A 20,665-nucleotide genomic window follows, 5' to 3' on the forward strand; every position below is an offset into this window, starting at 1 on the left:
TGGTGTGTTGTTGTAGTAATAACAGAGCTAACAACCATTTCAGGCATATACGAGTTTTGCTTGCTTGAAGCAATGTTTGACATGCTCTTAATGCTTTCCTTTTTTCCAGGTATTCCCCTTTTCTCCTGCACAAGGCAGCCTACTTTGAGAGATGACAAAGAGAAAACCCACTTATTCTTATTCCTGTGGCTCCATTGTACGTAGTCAGTGTCACCAAGCAGCAACAGCAGAGCTACTCAACAGTCTGAAGAACAAAACAGGTGCTGAGGATGCCCCTAACACAGGCAAAAGCACTCTCCCTGACCAGAGGGCAGTTTGGCTGCACCTGGATACACTGGGGTCTGGGGTATTTCAATATAGGAGCTGCCAGCCATCCTAGACAAGGATGGCATGGTAATGGATCAGGTCCAGGGCAGGAGATGAGGCCAGAGGTAGGACTAGAGACAATGATACAATAATGTCCATCCACAGGGCAGGACAGCTCAGTTCAGGTAAATTCAGGCTGCCCAGACCTGAACTTTGGTCCTTTGGAGCCTTTGGGTGGAGGGGAGAACATCCCAAATGATTGCTGGTCAGGGCCATAAGAGCAAATTTATGTCACTACCTGCTACTTGGCTCTATGAAGCTGGTGAAACCTCATATCTTTAGCAGTTTTCTAAGAGGCGTTTCTGAAAAAAAAAAAAAAAAAAAAAAAGCAAAACCTTTTTATGTTCATTCAGGTAACTTGTCATATGAACTGCAGATGAAATCTGCATATCACCTTGACTGATAAACCTCACAAGGCTACTGGGAAACAAATGTAGGAAAAAAGTTAATGAGGAACAAATAAGGTGACTAAATCACATACTTTAATATCATTAACTTCACATTTAGTGATACAGTCTCTACTACAAAGAAAATATCTTTTGTATGTGCCATTTTATGGTGTTTGTAAGATTTAAACCATGAACTTTTCAGACAAATTGGCCATTTTCTTAGTTTCTAACTGCCTGGGGCATGTCTGTGTTATTAAGTGGTTATCTTAAAAATGAGGAGGTAAGTATGTAGGTATCTTCAAATACTAGTCTGGTAATAAAAGAAAAACAGAACATGGTAACCACAAGGCAAGTACGGGCACTTTTAAAGTCAGCATTATGTGAGTAAATAACTATGCCTTTATTTCTGGAAGGGACTTTCTTGCCAAAAACTTCATCTGGATGGAGTTGAATAACTTCTTATATCTAGATGAATTATCTTGTTGCAAAATGGTTCCATGCCAAGAAAAAGAAGTTGTTTTGAAAAGGAAATTTTTAAGGATATGTCTGTGTGCAGGGGCCATTTTTTAAATAAATGACTTGCTGAAATCTGCATTAGTAGCCTGTGTTGCACACTAATCCCTTAACCACCCAATAACAATTGGCCTATTGGCTATTGCAACTTCACGGTCTTGTCTCAATAGTGTTAACAGACCACCTGCAGCATGAGTGTTAGTGGTCAGTGCGATACAATAAAAGTCAAGATAATCCCATTTTGTCTTCTCTCCACTAGGTTACTGTTTGCTCAGGTACTGTGTCAACAGCATTGAAAATGGTTTTAACATAAGGTAGTGAGCTCTACTTTCCACTAAAAACAAAAGAAGTTCTGGAAGATTTCTCAAGGTCAGCTGATCATGAAACGATGTACAAAAATGACCAGCCAAAATGGTCTTACTGGAATAATTTGTTGTTAATATGTCTTCCTACATTTTAATTCATCTGAAAACCATGATAACTGAAAACTAACAGCCTGTGGAAATCATCTTACACACAAGTTGCTTTTGCAATTGCAATATTATGCCAAGGAAGGAAAGTTTTTTGTGTAATAAGCAGAGAGTTGCCTAGCTGGAGCAAGAAAAACACAAACTGTAGAAGAGTATTACTTTTGTGATAGCAGTGACTACAGCATTCTGCACAGGCACAGGTGTGGCAATAAGTCTCTTCTGTCATGAACTCTTTTCTGTAAGTAGCTCAGTGAAGACCTCTCACTTGTTAAAACAGGAAGAGCTGGAGGGTTGGGTTTTTTTAATTTTTCTCCCTTTTTTTTTTGTTGGTTTTTTTTTTGGTTTTTTTTTTTTTTTGTTTTGTTTTGGTTTTTTTTGTTTGTTTTTTTTTTGTTTTTTTTTTTTTTTAGACATCTTCTGACAGTGGGGGCAAGAAAGAATGAAGATAAAGGGGTAAGGTGCAGGAGGAAGGACAGAGGCACCAGTCATGTGCTGCACATCCTGTCCCCTTTCCTGTGGCCTCCCCTCAGCATTCCATTGCTTTCCAAACATTGAGTATAGGCTCTTTGCACTGTGATAACTCAAGGAAGGTCAGTGCAGTGGTGGTAAGGACAGACACAAAAAGCCATAGTTACACCATACAGCCTGAGAGTTATTCCAACTTTCATACTGAATACTTGTTTGCCTGAAATTAAAGTTCAGAAGTCTTTACTATGCCTGTATACTTCAGAAATAAGGTATTTGTGTGCATCAATTTTTTGAAGGGCTTTAGTGCCTTATTAATTTTGGGCTCTTGCCTTGGAATGTGAAAAAGGATGTGTCTGGAAGTTGCTAAAAATCCTTTTCTAAAGGAGTTTGGGGTGTACTCACAGTCTGGTTACTCCATCTTTCTTTGTGTTTATTTAACAACAAAACTATTTCATTTGTGTGCTTTGCAAATATCATATTCATAAACTAGTGGTTACTGAAGTATTTTGAAGAAGGTTTCCATAGTAAATTTTAGTAAAAATTCCAAAATCATCTCCTTGAAGCTTCAAAACCAGAAAAATTACGTGTGAGGTACCTCTAAATATAATCTAGGTAAAGGATCAGCCATTTAATATGCTATTAAGGGTTCCACAATGAACAGTTCAGTTATTTTTTAAACAGTTTTTCTACATGGAGCATATTTTTAAGGTATTGTGAGTTGAAATTGCTAAATACTGCTGCAGGTGTAGAAGAGACATTTGAAAGGTCTGGCAAAAGATAATATGGACTTACTGCTAAATAAAATTATTTTCCCTTCCTCCTCCCAACAGGCAGACTCTAAATATCAATTTACTGTCTCTAACACTCAGAAGCAGAATAAGCCACATATAATCATCCCTATCATGTTTCTCACAAATCCCACTGTAAGGCTGTGTAAGTATCTCTGTCTCTTAAAAGCCCTTAACTTCTTTGCCATACTGTTGTTACTCTTCTTTCTAAAAAATATCTTGTGCTTCAAGGCAAACTATAAAATGAGTAGGGGGTTTGGAAATGGAAGTGGTGTGTTAAGTGGAAGTGTTAGGGTTAGCTATCGCTGTTCATTTTTTTGTGTGTGCTTGTCAATACCATATATTTAAAAATTTACCTCAGTGTGGCAAGGCTCTTAGTTTATTGATACTGATATTGGTGGTTTTCCTCATTATTATTTTTTTGTTTTCCTGTTTTTCTTATTCAGATAAGTAGATCCATGCTACGTTTTTGCTTTCTTTTTCTTTATGTCCAGAGGTAAAAGCACTGGAGTTTTTTGATAAGGATTTTTTGATAAGGATTCTCTTTACTGCATTCTCTTTACTGCATACAATGCATATGCATTATTCATCTCTATGTAGGACTGTAGATGTCCAACTAACAAGAAGGAAAAAGTATATAGAAAATAAGCTTCTACACAGAGCAAGGGTTTTATATAATCTATCTTGTACAAGTAAATAACAGTTTTTATCAATGTAGGAAGTTTGTACTGCTAATCCTTGCAATTCTGTTTATAATTTAAAGTCAGGACTGTAGGATATTATGTGCCTTAAAGGAAGAAGCAGTCTACTGTAGATTGTTTTAGAACATAATCTACATTTCTTCAGGACTTCTATTTCAAGAGCTACAACTGTCACCATATGCAGAAATGTGTGAGCTCTAAGATGCAGAAGATATCAAAGACAAAATCAGTATCTGTTATGAAAAGGGCCCAAAACTTCATATGGCAATTGTTATTTTTATAATGGTCAAGGAAAAAAAAGTGAAAAAAATTAGTAATTTTGGAAGACTTTCTAAACTTGAGGACAGTGTTGCTTTGAGAAAAAGTTTTGTTTCTTGAAAAAATTCAGGAAATTTTTTAATTCCTATGTGGAAGATAAAAGAATATGACAATCTACCTGTGTAGTAAAATAATAATAGGAGCCATGTTGCTATCAGGTTTCTGGTATTTAGAAGGCGCTGAATGACTTTGTGAACACTTTGCTTTACTCATTATTCCATGTTCCAGGCTGATCTTGTTTAAGACTATCTATGTATGTAGTTATTCACATTACAGAACGCCAACACAATTTAATTTAAATATATTCTTTCAAGCCTTTTGAAAGAAGCCTGTGGTGAATTACATTGAATTTTATAAAATTCAAGTAAATACTCCAAGAAAAATTGAAACTCAAGGAAAAACAACAAAAATGTTGTTAAAACAAACACTAAAGCAAGCATTATCCAGCATTAAACACACTCCAATATTTAAAATATCCCCATATTTTAAAATTTTTGAAGTGTTAAGTCTGCATACCAAGAAACATGGATCAGTTTAAAAGTCACATTAACCTTTCTCTTTGACTTGAGGAGTTTCAAAAATTTGATGTATCTGTAGGACCTCTAAGGATAGTATAAATATGATACTTGAATAGAAGCTTTAGTAAAGAAATATCAAGCACTTTACTTTGAAAATTCTTTCTTTATGTCTGTTTGTGATTAGCCTATCTGCAATTAAGGGAAGATCTCTCATCCTAAAACTTTTAAATCTTATATTTGTACTATTTCGGTATATTTAAGTACAAACAGGTCAAAATACTTGGACTGAAATTTGCTCACCCCTATTCCTCTCTGCTGTGTGTGAAAGACATTGATATATTCCCAGCAGCTTCCTTTGACTGTCAAAGTTTAGTCATGATGCAGGTGGTAACATGTGCCTTATTGGTACTCTTCAAAACAGCATATAATTTTTCTTTTAACAAGATGCAAAGGAATGTTTTAGCTTTTTTTCTTCTCAATATAAATATATTTTGTTGCCTCTCAGTGATAATTTTTCTTTAAAGCTTTTGAAACCACCTGTATTTGTGTTGCTTTTGACTTAAAATAGCACATTCTGTATAACATGCCAACAGTAACAGAATTCTCATCTGATTAACCATTCTCATCAGTGTAACCATTCTTTTAATTAAAACCCTACTTGTAGAAAGCTTTGGAAGAAGTCAAGTTTTTTTGACATGTGTAAGAATTTTATAGTTAATCTAGTCCAAGCAAGGAAAACAGAGTAACTATTGCATCGTTTGGCTACAGTGTTCATCCTGTCCAGGAAGGTTATAGAGGGAAACAGAGAGCCAGGGAGGGAGGAGAAGGCAAAAAGAGAGAGAGCGAGAGGGAACCCCACCCCCATCTCCCCTTAGGTAGAGGGTCTGGGGACAGGGCAAAGGGCAGGTGAGGGCATTGACCTGAAGCCAGTGGAGACACACTGAGGGGGAAGGAACCACATGGCCAAGGTCATTGGGTGTGTGTGGCGGGGCAGAACTGACCAAACCATTGTGTACAGAGACAAGGGAAGTGTCCCCTCAGGCAGGAGGGGTAGCCGGGTCTGCCTTGCCAAGGCCAGACCCTGGGGATTACGCTGAGTGGCTGAAGGGACTCCACAAATAACAATTGTTTTTAGGCCTGAGGGAACACTGGCAATGCCAGATAAAATTAGCAATGCCACATAAAACTGTTAGAATGTTTTGAAATCAGCACATAGAATGGGGATTAGAATGCCATGCAACCGCCCAGTTGTCCTTGAACTTTTTTAACATGGGCTTGTTTTCTGGCAGTTTGTTTACCTTCTTGAGACTTGGAGGTCCTGCACTGCCCAATATCTCTAGAGGTTAAAAACTTCTCAGGTTTCTGGGTGTGCAAGGTTTTCAGGTGCTGCTTAGCTGTCAAGAGTCCAGATATTTGTGGCTGGATATTGTTATAAATGTATATTATAAAGCTGGCTTTTTGCAAGAGGTGTGCTATATGAGTAACAATGTTGTGGTAAGTATATAAGTTTTTTTATTTCTACTTTTAGTAAAGAAAATTAGGCATAGTGGTAGTAGTTGATATAGTCTGCTTAAACTGTTTGTTTGGTCAGGATAACATCCAGTGAACATGAAAAGAAGACTCTGCTATTGATATACAACTTTCAGCATCTCCCATCTGAAGAAAGCATGGACCAAGGCCTCAGTTGGAGGTGATAACGAGGACACAGCCACAAAAAATGCATGCTCTAAAAAGGCAGACCCAAGGAGCGGCCATGCAAAACAATTCCTGGAATATGGAAACTAGTTTATGGAAGAATATTAATATGCAACAGACTGATGCAATAGAAAAGGTATTTAAAGAATGTCTCTGATATAGCAGGGGGTGGACTTGGCTAAATGCCAAGTCACCTGCCCGGCCGTACTTTGCTTTTGTTCTATCTCCTAATTTTCTTAAAATTTACCAAGAAAGTGAACCTCGTTTTTCACAATATCAAGAAACTTCTACTTCAGTATCTTCTAGAGGAGTAAATGGGAGGGCTGGTTTTTCTTTTAACACCTTCCCTCCCTTATCTAATATTCTCTCTTTTGAGAGAACCTTTTGAATATTTAACTTGCTTTTCAACTCAGAAAATATTTATTCATCGGCAGTGATGGTTCATGTGCAAGTTAGATCATGTACAGGGAAAAGCAGAATAATGAAATTGTGGTGCTGCACATCACCCCAAATACAAGGATTCTCTGGGGGCTGCAGGACTTTTCTGTACATGACACCAGCTTGGGCAGGAACACTGATGGTAGGAAATGTGTTCAGCTGCTAAGACAGACCACAGAACCTGATCAGCACTGAAGTGTTATATAGGTAGAAGTGACCAGTGGCAAGAACAAGCTCTAAATCTTAGAAGTATAAATTTTATACGTTTCTTGAGAGAAAATGGCAAGGCATGTCTTTGTCAAATAGTTTGCTTGCATTCAAATTATGGCTCTCTCTTTCTGTCTTTCTGATGCACAAGCTTAACCCAAGGCAGCATTAAGGTGATAGATTGAATCACTTGTGGTATGTATAGGCACTTATATAAATACTGCTGTAGTTCATATATTCAGATACTAAAAAATTACTTCCAAACTTCTTTCCAGAGGTGACTCTTTGTGCTCCTTGCATGGTGAAAGCATGTAAGTATCACCCTGCTTACTCAGATCTCAAAAAAAGACTCAGCACTATTAGCAGATTAAAGTCCTGGTATCCTTGCACCTAAAAGGCTTCCAGGCTTCGAACAGAGAAGTTAGTGCCTTCCCTATTTATTGTTGAAATTGTTAATGTGTGAAGAATTTTTTTGTCTTTTATAGGACTTTTTTCCTATTGCTAGAAATACTGTGGTCTGCATATGAAATCGTCAGTGCCTTAATTCCTTCAAGGGTCTTCTTATTTGATAGGGTACTGTTGTTTCACACCCATCTGTGACATGGGCTACTGAATTATATATTTAAAAGCTTTTCAGTACTAAAAATTCTTAGTATAATATTTGGCATTAATATCTGTAGTGGTGATTTGACTCAGGTTTAAACACTGAGTTTCAACTATTGTAATTTAAGGCTTTTTACAGTTCATGACAGAATTCCTTTATGAAATAATATAATTTTCAAAATTGAGTGCATGTCTTGCTCTAAAACAAAACCAAAGTCATCAAGTTTTAAATAACAAAAGAAGAGATGTTACTGATATTGTTTTGAACTGGGTATTTGATGATACAAGAAAGAAACAATGCAAAAAAACCCAGACAAGATGCCGAAGTTTGATACCATTACAGAAAGTACTAAATGAGAAAGAAAAAACATGAAAGAAAGATTAACACTGGGAGGTGACTGAAGTCTTTGAACTGTGAAGCAGATGAAAGTGTATGGAAAAATACCTGACTCTCCAATCTGTTTCTTATTCTTACCACAATAACCTTACATATCTTGAATTTTGGCAGGTCACCTCGACCTTATTGATGCATACAGAGGAGATTACTTTTAGTCTTGAGATAAAATTCCTCCTGTTTTTGAGCAAAAATACAAAATATAGGTGGGGAGAGGAGAAGAAGTCATCTGGTATGTCTTCACTTTAAAAAAAATTCAGGAGTAAATAAAGTATAAAGTATATTTATTTCACCAACACGTACAGCTTGTGATAACAACATATGCAAACAATCCATGTGCCGTGTGAAATGTGGTTTCCTGTGAATGCTGATCATAGCTGGATGACTGCTTTCTTTGAAGTACAGTAAAATGTTCTCAACTAACTCCATAACAAGCTATACAGTGGCAAGAAGCTTAGGGCACATCTGAGATAATTTTTTCTGAAACACCTTTGAACAGCATTTATTTCACAGCCTCCTCAGCACTCCAAGAGTTCCTATTGGTGTATGAAAGTGTTTCCCAATGCCCAGCTCTCCTGACCTTGGAAATATAGTTTGGTTCACTGTTTGGACATTGAGAGCTCTTCACCCAGAGATATTTGTATGCTGAAGCAGGCTCTGCTGCTCACAAAAGTGTGTGATCAGTCTCTGCCTTTGCAGGCCCAGGGGAGAGTGAAGGGAGACCCATATGCAAATGAAGTCCTTTTTAAGAACTTTCATTTCACTGTGGTCTGTACATCTTATAAAAGTGCAACTCAAAACACTCAGGTTTGAAAACTTTATCATTAGTAGGAAGAGACTGATACTTCCAGAATCAGCTGCCATGCTTAATTGGGTGGGTGGAATGTGCTGTTGCTGCTAGAAGTCATTAAAATTACCTGTCAGCATTTTTGTTTGCATCTTCATGGAGGAATGCAAACATAGCTGAATGCCTCTCTGTGCTCTACACTATTCTGGAAGCTCTTAGACTTGCAAAAAGAACCAGGTTTTGTGCAGGTAAAATCATCTTGGCCATTGTGCTTCATACCCAGGGTAACCTCAGTGGGAGCTTGCTTTATGCAGCCTGCTGGAGAATTGCTGGAGAATAAACAGCCTTGATTTGTGTGTGCTGACTTTGGAAGTCATGTCCTTGGATTTGATCACTCTACTCAATGCAGCTTTTTTCACAAAGTTGCTCATTAATAATTTTCCTCTTGTGTAGGTACAATTCCATCCTTACTGCATTTAGTTCCTTACCTGTTTTGCATCTTATTGCTTCCCTAGTTTATCAAGGCATTTGTACTGGTAGCAAAAAAAGGTAGCTCCATCATTGACAGAAAGGAATTTATTAGCATATCTTTTGTTCCTTAAACCAGAAATTGAAATACAATTTTGAACTGAACCGTAATCAAAAGAGATGTAATGTAATTTTTAAGGCATTTTGAAAACATCAAGGATAAACACTTTTAGGCGAAGTGGAACATAATTTGTTCTTCACATATGCAGAGGAACAAAATACTGGCTTTTTATTGTGAAGTCAGGAGAAGAATTGTTGTCTTTATTTTAACTTTTTCTGAAGAGTAATTGTTGGAAAATAATTTAATATGGAGGAAAAGCGTGAGAAAGAATGGTGACAGTAATGGGCAGACAGCTACTACATCTTCATAGTGAGAATAAGGCCAGATCAGTGACCAGACTTTTCTCTGGGCTTCCTGGAGCTCTCTAATATTATCCTTATTATTAGAAAATAATTACGTCCTGCATTAGGGGGAGTCTTGCTAGCAGGCCAAGGGAGGTTCTCCCTCCCCCTTCCTCAGCCCTATTAATGCCACATTTGTAATGCTGCATCTAGTTGTTAGCAAATGGAGAGTATTCTGGATACCAGGGAGAGTTCAGGCCAGCATGAAGATCTTTATGGATCTCTATTTCCTATAAGGAAAAGATGAATAAGCTGGGGCCGTTTGGTCTGGAGAAGAAAAAGCTCAAGTGGAATCACCTCACAGTGTTCAAATACCTGAACACAATGCATACAGAAGGTGGAGCTGTGATATTACCAGTAGTGCCCAGAGGCAGTGGGCACATACTGAGACACAGGAGGTTTCTCTGAACATTAATATGTTAATATTAACAATAACAACATAAGGAAAATGTTATGAATTTGAGTTTTTTTATCTGAGTGTCACCAAACACTCGTGCAGGTTGCTCAGAGTGGTGTTGACTCTCTCTCTTTGGAGATAATCAAAACCCACCTGGGTAGTTTGCTCTAGTGTTTGTGCTGGGGTTGAGGGATTGGACCAGAAGACATCCAGAGCCTTCCAACCTCAACCATTCTGTGATTAGAAATCAGACTACTGCTGTTTTATAGAAATCTGTATGGAAGTAGTAGAGAAAGCAGCCAGTGTGAGTAATGTTCAGAAATGCTACCACCTTGTGGCGGCTGAAATGACTGAGCATACTGACCGTGCTCTGAAGCTCATCTCCTTATCTGCATGGTCTGTAATAACATGTAGTGTCCACACACCTTCTGAAACAAGATTTCAAAGTGCTTTTCTTGTTCCTCAATACTATCAAAGTATTTTCTTTCAGTAGATTAGGTTGTTTTAGTTTAATTAATTTGCAACAGATAATTAGAAAAGCATCTGCATTATGCTCTTATTCATATGGTTTAGATAGGCCTGCAAGGAGCAGGGAGTTGGACTCAATGATTCTGGAGATTAGTAAATTTATATGGATTATGTAACAAACATTGCTCTTTTAAAAACTCACTCCAAATTCAGAAACCTTTGGAAGATGTCAATGTACCCTAGGTAAAGGTAGTACTAGTAATTATTATTATTATTATTATTATTATTATTATTAATGGTGTTTCAATGCATTATGACAGTAGTGGCAGTATTAGCACTGGTAGTGACAGCACAGACTGAAAATCAAGAGATAGTAAGTCTCATCCTAGGGAAATAGCTAAAGAAACATCTCTGCAAAATGAGCTCCAAATGGGACAAGAACTAGGTTAATAGAATACTTATTTTATCCATCTGGACAAAAGATCATGTGAATTCAGGGAAAAACACAGTAGAATATAGAGCAGACCAGTTTTCCCTCACATAAGTGTGGAACTGTTTAATTTTTAAATGTAATCAGATATGTGCAGTGAAGGAAAATACATCCAGCAGGTGTGGTAATGTTCTCTGATCTGCTTCTTCTTGCAAGGCTTTATAGCACCTTTTAATAGGGTGTTCAATTCCAGAAAAAGCTTGAATTTACAATAATTTCAGTCCAGTTTTCATGAGAACTCTATTTCAGCAATATAGCAACTGGTAAGTAAAGGAAAAAAAAGTGTGCCAGTATTTTTGAATTTTTGCAAACAGTTTATACGTGTTAATTCTGGTTTAAGTTGTGGAAAATAATGATCACTAAATGCTACAACTGTACTACATTGAATGTTTATTTTTCACAAAAAATCTAATACTGAGCATTACATAAAATATTTTAATTAAATATGACATAATACAATTAAAAAACATTGAACTGTAGTCTATATGCAGTGCTTGTGAAGTATTTTGGTTATGTTTCCAGCTGTGTGTTTTATATTTTATTAATGCCTAGGACATTATTAATCAAATAATTTATGCAGTTTAAAAGCAGAATCAGTACTATGAGTTAAAGGAGTAAAATATTCAGCTAACTTAAGATTCTGGTGGCCTAGACAAAAATAATTCGTATCAGTGATAAATGTAAAATAATATTGTGCAAGCAATTGTCACAAAGCAGCTTTTCAAGTGCCAGTTCATGAGCAAGTTGGTCTGCACACAGTAGTAGTGTCTGGGAGCAGAAATGGATATAAAATAATCTCATTTAAAATGTGGCTACCTTAAGGCAAAAGTTCAAAACAGAATGTTCTCTGGTATTGGTACCACTTTTACAATGTTTTCAATGTAGCAAACAATTAATTTTATTCTCATGCTGAAACAGGCCGCGGATTAGCAGTTTTTCCTCTTGATCTGTAATGTACCTGATTTCCTCTTCACACTGCTACTCCCATTTCCCCAGTTCCAGATCATTTAGGTTTTGGCTCCTGAGCTCAGTCTGCTATTAAGTTTCCCAGTTCATTCTCTCACTTGGCAACACTTGTGCTACAAAGCACACCTGGAAGAGCCAGTCATTTCACACAGACTGTGCTGTAGCTGCCAGGTCTCAATAGCGTTCCACCATTACCAAGCAAGACTGCTTCAAATGGAATAGCTAGCATGATTTTTTTTCTTGGTAACTACCTGAAAATTTGCAATATTAATAATAATAATAAAGTTTAGTTAAAAGATATTTATTAATTAAAATGTATTATAAATACAGGTTCCTGAAATTTTCCATTTAAATGATTCCTTGATGTTACCTTAATAAGTGAGGCTTTTCTTTGCAGAAATGGGGGGGGGGGGGGGGATGGGAACAACAACAACACCAACCAAAAGACCCAAAACAAATACAAGAACTCCTCAGTAATGCAAAAATTAAATAATTCCCTGCATAGTCTTAGAAACCTCTCTCCCTAAGGTCTTTCAGCAAACAAGAAATTAACCAAAATCAAGTGAAAGCCACTGGGCCTCTGCATTTCTTCTAGAGTCAGTCAGAGGCTAAGAAGAATGACTTTCAGTGTGTCTGTTTTTCACAAACCAAATTAACCACGGTTGCAAGTCATATTTTAGAAAGAGCCTACATGTAGTCTGCTGGAAACCTTGAAGACTGATTTTACCTTATATCTACTTTTGCATGGGAAATTCTTATTTTTGTTTGTCTCTTTTGAGGATAAATTTTTCCCAGTCTTTCTACCAACCACCCTTCCCCTTCCAATCCGAGGAGGGACTTTTTTTTGTTTTGTTTTTGGGTGGTGGTGTTTGTTTGGTTTTTTTTTTGTTGTTTTTTTTTTTTTTTTTTTTTTTTTTTTTTTTTTTGTTTTGTTTTGGTTTTTTTTGTTTTTTTGTTTTTGTTTTTGTTTTTTGGTTTGGTTTGGTTTGGTTTGGTTTGGTTTGGTTTTTTTTGTTGTTTTTTTTTTTGTTCTTGGTGTTCTGGGGGTTTTAAAGTTTGATTTTTTTAAAAAAAATTATTTTATCCCCTTTAAAAGGAATTTACACATGTGCAAATATTCATTAATTAGTACTGAGAGAATGTATGGTAATAAGCTCCCTTCAATTAGCGCCCGGCGCTGTGTTTTGGACGCACAGATAAGCGCTGGGAGATGGGAATGGCCGGGCACGCATTGCCGCAGGGCTGGGGTTAGGGTTGGGGAGGGAGATCCGGTTGGGTGACCGGAGCTCCGGCGGGGCGGAGGCGGCCGCAGCTGGACCAGCCGCCGGCGGGAGCGGCCCCGGTGACCCGCCGGGTGTCCCGGCACACCCCACATGCCCGGCTCAGACCAGCTCCTCTCACCGGCTCGGCCGCAAGATTTCCACGGCGCATTCCCAGACGTCTCGTTTTCTGGAGTGTTTTTAATCTGCCGCAGCGACACGAGGACGGCTCGGGCTGTGGCGCGCATTCCAACGCTGGGGTTCGGTCCGAGATCCCTTTGTGTCCACTGGCTCCTGCAGAGCCTCGGGATGATTTCCCCCTCATCCCCACTCCTCAGGGCCTGTGCCCTTCGTTAGACGTAGAGTCCTCTCCCATTCCCGGCTGGCTTCCTACCGTCCAGGGCACAGCCTGCGGCTCACACCTGGCACACCTTGCACACCTGCACCGGGGGAGGTTCCCGAAATCCCCAGCGGGCAGGCTCTGCTTTCGTACCAACACAAAGAGAGCAAAAAGCACCACGATGTAACCAGCTGCTTACTACAACAACAGTAAACAAACATCTGTGATGGAACCACAGCCTGTGTAAATCCTGTACGCGTTGGCAGGCCAGGGCTACGTTTCTGAAAATATATTAGAAATAAATCACAGCAAGCCCCATTCAAATGAAGCAAAGCAGTGTAAATATGAAATAATCAAGTATGAAGGGCTTACAAAAGCGGAGGCTTCAGGGCAGGCGGTGCCCGGCCCCCAGCGCCCCGCACTGCGAACTGCTCTCATCGGGCACGGGGAAAGAGAGGCGGTGTGGAATTCAACAGTCGTGTGCGTCGTTTAGGGACTGCGGTCCGTTGGTAGGGTGGGAGGCTATTTTTATTTGTTTTAATTGATCCTTGGGTTTTCAAGGTTTAGCCTTGTCCTCCCCGGCAGGCTATGCAGGACAGAGAGTTTATGGATTCAACTTCTTGTGAGTTGTACAGCTCTATTGTGTGCATATGAGCATGTTTCTCAGGTTTTTATTGCAAGGATTGACGTTGCTTGCTATGCCTGCTTACACACTTAATCTACTATATGTATCTATATAAAAACATAAACTACATTTATTTATGTAGTTCTTTATTATGTGAGCGTAATAAAGATGGTGTTTGTGATGAGCCAGTCATAAGATGACATGTCATTTTACTCTTCCCACAGAACAGATTTTTTTTTTATGTTGTGATTTTTTTCATGTCTGTTTGGAAGAGATTCAAATTTCAGTTAAAAAAAAAAAAAAAAAAAAAAAAAAAAAAAAAAAAAAAAAAAAAAGTGAGTTGGGCAAGATACTCCCAAAAGAAAGTTTAGGATCATGACTACAATCTAGGCTAAGCCTAAGAAATAGCCATGTGAGGCTGCAGGACCAGGTTGTATGTTAACCAGAACCTACATTTACAGATCCACTGCAACGGCTACAGTCCTTGTGCCATCACTGCCTGTTCTTACTTCCCTGCACAATGCAATAGAAAGTCGAATGTAAAACTCTAAAACCAAAAATAACAAAAAATTTAAAAAGGAACAGATCTTGGTAAATCCCTTTTTATGAAAAAGGTATTAATATATTTATATACATCTATTAAAAATACTTAACCTATAGAAATCCTTGATTTATCTTTTGCATTAATCGAATATGCAGAGCTATAAATTGATACCATTTTTCCATCTCTAAAATAGACAGTTATACCCTGACCGAAGCTTTTGTTTTGTTACTCCATTGGGATGGATGTCTGGTCAGCTGCACTGCTCAGGAGAGATGCCACTGGACTGCCAGGAAACAAGTAATTGGAAGTGAGACAGAGATTGAGAACAGCAACGCCATCAGCTCTTGGAACATGTGGTGCCCTTGGGTTGCTGTAAGGAGACAGGCTTGTCATATTTGCAAGCTCGTCCTGTCCCATCTTTCCGAACACTTGTTCAGATTTTTTTAAAGGCAGTGATAACTGATAACTTTAACTATCAAGTACATCACCTCTGAAGATGCAATCTAATGGGAAGCCCTACTTTGCAACTACTTTGAATGAAACACATTTCTGGTTTGAAAATTTCTTTCCCACCTAAAGTCAAAATTCCATATTGTAAAGCAGAGGTCCCTGGTCCTTCAACTGACCTCTCAGAGAATCAGGGGTCTGAATCCATCCTCAATACAAGCCATATTGGCTAACCAGGCTATTGCTGCAGTTACCAAGTACCTCTCCATCATCTGAACAAAAAAACCCCACAAACCTAGTGCCTGCAGTAACCATCATACTCATTGACACAGACTTCTTCCCCAAGTCCAGAAGAGTGCCACAAAAGTGATAAGAGGGATGAAATATCTCTCCTATGTGGAAAGATTAAGAGAACTGAGGTTCTTCAGGAGGGAGAAGGCTCCAGGGGAATCTTAGAGCAGCTTTTCAGTACCTAAAGGGTACCTACAAGAAAGGTGGAGAGGAATTTTTTACATGGGCATGTAAGGACAAAACACGGGGGAATGGCTTCACACTGACAGAAGGCAAGGTTAGATTAGATATACAGTATATAATTGACTCTTAAAGTTCTAAAAGGATCTTAGGATATCCTGAGTTGAAAGGGAACCACAGTGATCAAGTCCAACTCCTGACCCTCCACAAGACAACCCAAGAATCACACCCTGTGCCTGAGAGCATTGTCCAAACACTTACTGAGTTCTATCATGCTGGTGCTATGACCACTTCCCTGGAGAGCCTGTTCCAGTGCCCAACCACCCTCTGGGTGAAGAACCTTTTCCTGATATCCAACCTAAACCTCCCCTGACACAACTTCAGGCCATTCCCTCTGGTCCTGTCACTGGGCACCAGAGAGAAGAGATCAGCACCTGCTCCTCCTCTTCTTCTCATGAGGAAGTTGCATTCTGCTGTGTCCTCTTTTCTTGGCTGATATAAGCAAGTAGCCTCAACTGCTCTTGAAGGGCTTCCCCTCTGGACCCTTCATCATCTTCATAGGTCTCCTTTGGACACTCTTCAACAGGTTTATATATTTTTTCACATTGTATAACCCAAAACTGCCCCCAGCACTCAAGGTGAGGCTGCCCCAGTGCAGAGCAGAGTGGGACAATCCCCTTCCTTGCCCAGCTGGTGATGCTGTGCTTGATGCACCTCAGGACACAGCTGCCCCTCCTGGCTGCCAGGGCACTGCTTATTCATCTTCAACTTGCCTTTGACAAGGACTCCCTGGTCCCTTTCCATGGCACTGTTCTCCAACAGCTCATTTCCCAGTCTACAAATACATCCAGGGTTGCCCCATCCCAGGTACAAAATCTAGGACTTTCCCTTGTAAAAATTCACACGGTTGTTGATTGCCCAGACCTCTGATTTGTCAAGGTTTCCTGCAGGACCGCTCTGCCTCCCAGGGAGTCAATGGCTCCTTCCATTTTAGCCTCACTAACAAACTTAGTGTTTTTTCAAATGTCTAGTTTATTAAGGATGCTGTTGAAGAGCACAGGACTGTGGATACAGTTCTGTGGAACCCCAGAAGTGACAGATAACCAGTCTGATGTCACCACATTCACTGTAGCCCTTTGTGCCTGACCCATGAGCCAGCTGCTCACCCATCACATGATGTGTTAATCGAGCTCTGGGCTGGACATTTTCTCCAAAGGGTCCTGTGAGAGACAGTATAGAAAGCTTTACTGAAATCCAAAAAGATCACATCAACTGGTTTCCCTTGATCAACTATACAGTTTACAACAACCTTTGCATTACCTTGGGATTCCCAAGATCCATGTCTGTGTAGGATGGGCTGTCCTGTCACTTGTTCTTGCCTCTGGATTTTAGAATCAGTTAGAGGTATTATTTCAAACATTTCTCTTTTATTTTAGAACTGCATTATTTGTTAGTTTGAAGTCTGACTGCAAGGGAATGACAGATGCTCTGTAAGTTGGCCACAATGGTCTGCCCTTTAAAATTTTGTGAGGTGACAGCCCACATTTGACATTCTCAATGTTTCTTGTCTACCTCACTGGGAGAACCAAATTCATCCAGACATTTCAGGCCAGTCTCTGCAGCAACTTTTTGCCTGTTTGGTTTTAAAGCCAGGGTTTTTCCTCTCTACAGCCCCACTGGATTGGGAAGACGGGCACAAGGACCTTTTGCATTTGCAGGGCCCAGAAAAATGTCCCCTTTGTCCTGTCTAGCAGGAGGGGAATATTAAACCCAGGAAGAGTTCTCTTTGCAATTTTGCTCTGCCAACAGTTGTTTCATCTGTGTGTTTACAAGGATGGTCCTCCATACCGAGAACACAAAATAACAAGGCATGGTTTAACCACAGCCAGCAGCTAAGCGGCACACAGCTGTTCACTCACTCCACCCTCCCACCACCCTGGTGGGAAAGCAAGGAGAATCAGGGGAAAAAAATCCCAAGTAAAATTCATGGGTTAAAATAAGATATTGATCATGTCCCTGGGGTCCCAAGAACACTGTACCCAGTGGTGGCATTGATAGGGCCAGCAGAACATCTCCTTTCTAAGCAGAAAGCTGTGGTGTGATACTGGGATCAGGGGCCTTTTGGAGGAGATCATTACAAGCACCCTAGATTTTTCCTTTTGGGGAAAATTTTCAGCAACAAATTTGGGAGGAAAAACCTTGCGCTAGTTAGGACATCCAGCATGGGCTGTCCTCTCACCGCTTGTCTCCAGGGGGTGGGTTTTCCATAATAGGCCTATAAAGCCAAGAACCAGACTGTGAAAAATGAGCTCCACTCTCTTTTAAAAATTTATAAGTTTAATAAAAATAAAAATAGACAATTGAGAGACAGAACAAGCAAAAATTTCTCGGCCAAGGGTGCCTGGCATAAAGTCAGTCAGCAGCACGTCTTGCACTCCCTCAGACCTCTACTTTTAAAGATGCTGTGTTACATATGCATCATTTAAATATTTTCTTTGAGTTGTCTTTAATCATTTTATCTGATAGATTCATTTGTGGGTGGCTCCACTCTGTCTGGTTTCCTGAGGTTTTCTGGTTATTTTTCTTTGGATAAAAAACCAGAAATACAGCAGCCTTCATGCAGGGTTACAAGGTGACAACCCCTCCACCATAATTTTTGGGATGGTCAGTTTTGGATGTCAAAAAGAAAAAACCCTAGTCTTTCCACTATTCACACTATGTCACAATCAGAAAATACATTCATCACCTTTCTAAACTCTATTAACAAAACACAATACAGTCCAATTATAGATATTCTAATATTTGCAAAAAGCCAACTTTATAATATGCATTTATAACACAGACTAATCTTGAGACTGGTACTGACAAGTTCCTGGTTTAAGTCATGGTTGCAAGCGAGTGGAATCTACCAATCCGAATCGAGCCCTTGAAAAGCATCCTTCTTAGATGTGTGCTGTGCTGAAGGGAGGCATGCGGGGGTCAGGCAGGGTGGCAGCCAAAATTCACAAGGTCGCCGTTTAACACGGTCACCTACTCAGAGCAGAAGCAAAACAAGCCAGTTGTTATGAGTACATATCACTATCTTCCTACCATTCTAACAGGAAAAAAAAATAAAATGCCAGGAGCTTTCAATAACTGTGCTTTTCACAGCAAGCTGGGGAAACATAACAATCCTGATCTGGAGCACACGGGAAGGTGTGAATTTGTGGTTTTCCTTATGCTTGCTTTTAAAATCTGAGAATGCATTTCCCCTTCTCACTCCTCAGACGCGGGAGCGCTCTCCACAAAATCGGATTTCTCTCCACAAGGCAGTAATTAACACTCAAGAGAGGTATTGGTTGTCTATTCTAGAGCTGCGCAAGCCTGGTGGTATTCCAGAGATGGAGCACGCCCTGACAGACTTTCCGCTACATTATTGACACGCACGAGTTCGGAGTCAGTGACTTCCCTAGTACAGCCCCGCTATCACGATTAGCTCAGAAATTTCCATACGTTTCCTACTCCAGATAACTTCTACGCATGCTCGAGGGGAGGGTCTTCACTCTACAGGCGTGACTTTAAGTATAATAATGCACGTAGTTCAGCTATAGGATACATAGACCTTAAGTGTATTGCCAAGTTATCAATGTACGCAACATACAAACATCAACATCCCAATGTATTACATCCTCAAATCTCCTCAGCTCCCGGATGTCCTGAACTAGGCGATGCTGGCCGCTCCCAGTTCCACTGATCAGGTCTCCTTTCTTGCTGATCAGCCTTAAAAGTGTACAAAGATCTTACACCGAAGCACGTCCTGATTTAAGGCAATCTTGATACAATCCACATTCTGCGACAGGACAGCTGGTCTGCCCTCCCCTCGGAGCGGCGCGGGGATGCAGGCTCCCGCCACCAGCACAATCCAATCCCATCCCTCACCCGGGATGCCCGCTGGGAATGCACAGTCGGAGCCCGTAGCCAAAGCGAGCGAGGGCAGGCTGTGAGGGTTGGAGCCGCTGGTTCGACTTTGGAGTGTCCCGCACCGGGGAGGCTGTGCCCATACCCTGGGTGTCATGTGGGATCACAACAGCTGCAGTCATGAGTGGGGCTGTGCTGTCCTGCCATGAGCTCTTTGAGGTCTCTTCCAGCCCCAGGCATTCTGTGTCTAAGTATTCTGTATACATGTTTGCTTAATCACACAGCTCACTAACCCAAGTTCTAAAAAAAAAAAAAAAAAAAAAAAAAAAAAAAAAAAAAAAAAAAAAAAATTCCCAACACCGCAGTGTTGAAAGGAAACTGTAATTTTATAACGACGGCGTTTCACACAAGGTACAGCCACAAAACAGCCACTGGGCTAAAATGCAGCTTTATGGTGTTATAGCAGCTTTGACCATGGTGCTGGTATTAAAATGCATCACCAGGCTTGTGCCATCTTTGGGATGCTGCCCCACTGTGAATTTTGTTCCCCTCATACTGACTGTTTCTGTTGGGTGAGGTAAGTTTCAAAAGGACCCAGCTGATTAGAATTTGGCCTTTAATTTCACTTAACTACTGTGAATTTAATTCTCTGCCCCACTCATGCACCTCCTGCTCCTTCCCCGACTCTGACAGAAGGAATTCCTCAGAACACAGTATATATTGATATACACCCCTACACATCACTCAAATAAAACAGAGCCAAGGGAGTTAATGAGAGCTGCTGGAAAGAAATAGAAGATCCATTATGTGGGAAAAAAGTACATTGCTCAGGAGTCATCCCTCTATGAAGATGAAGGCTGAGTTCTTCAAATCACATAATTTTGTCATTTTCTGAAGTTGCTCCTCTCATGCCTAAGTGTCTACTGGAATAAGCTTTAACCATGTCAAAAAGCAGTGAATAAGTACATTTTCTCAGCCACTGCCTATGAAGGCTTGGCCCAGAGCCACACAGCCCAAAAGTCACTTCATATATTAAAACCAGATTTTGAGAAGCCCTGCAGCCAGACTGGACCAGAAAGAAGACAGGGAGAGTAAGGAGATAAACTCGGGAGGATCAGAGGCAGCAGCAAGAGAAAGAGCAGAAAAAGGGAGGTTTTTCACATGGTATAAAGGCAA

The 20,665-nt window shown here is 39.9% G+C and overlaps 1 protein-coding gene across 5 annotated transcripts in view; it reads right to left on the bottom strand.

Annotated features, from left to right (window-relative positions):
* SLC44A1 (solute carrier family 44 member 1) overlaps positions 1–20,665 on the bottom strand; it is a 146,567-nt gene that overhangs the window by 42,446 nt on the left and 83,456 nt on the right. The window contains exon 16 of one of the 5 annotated variants that reach the window (XM_083883589.1): positions 448–668. The exons of 2 other annotated variants lie outside the window; for them this stretch is intronic. In XM_083883589.1, coding sequence (XP_083739715.1) covers positions 645–668 — 24 coding nt within the window. In that variant the 3' untranslated portion in view covers positions 448–644. Of the gene's footprint in view, positions 1–447; positions 669–12,774; positions 13,647–16,686; positions 16,813–20,665 lie in introns of those variants that run through there. 2 more of the 5 variants (XM_083883584.1, XM_083883586.1) reach the window with 2 other exon arrangements.

This window comes from Zosterops lateralis, assembly GCF_965231275.1.
Source record: "Zosterops lateralis genome assembly, chromosome: Z".
Classification (NCBI taxonomy): domain Eukaryota; kingdom Metazoa; phylum Chordata; class Aves; order Passeriformes; family Zosteropidae; genus Zosterops; species Zosterops lateralis.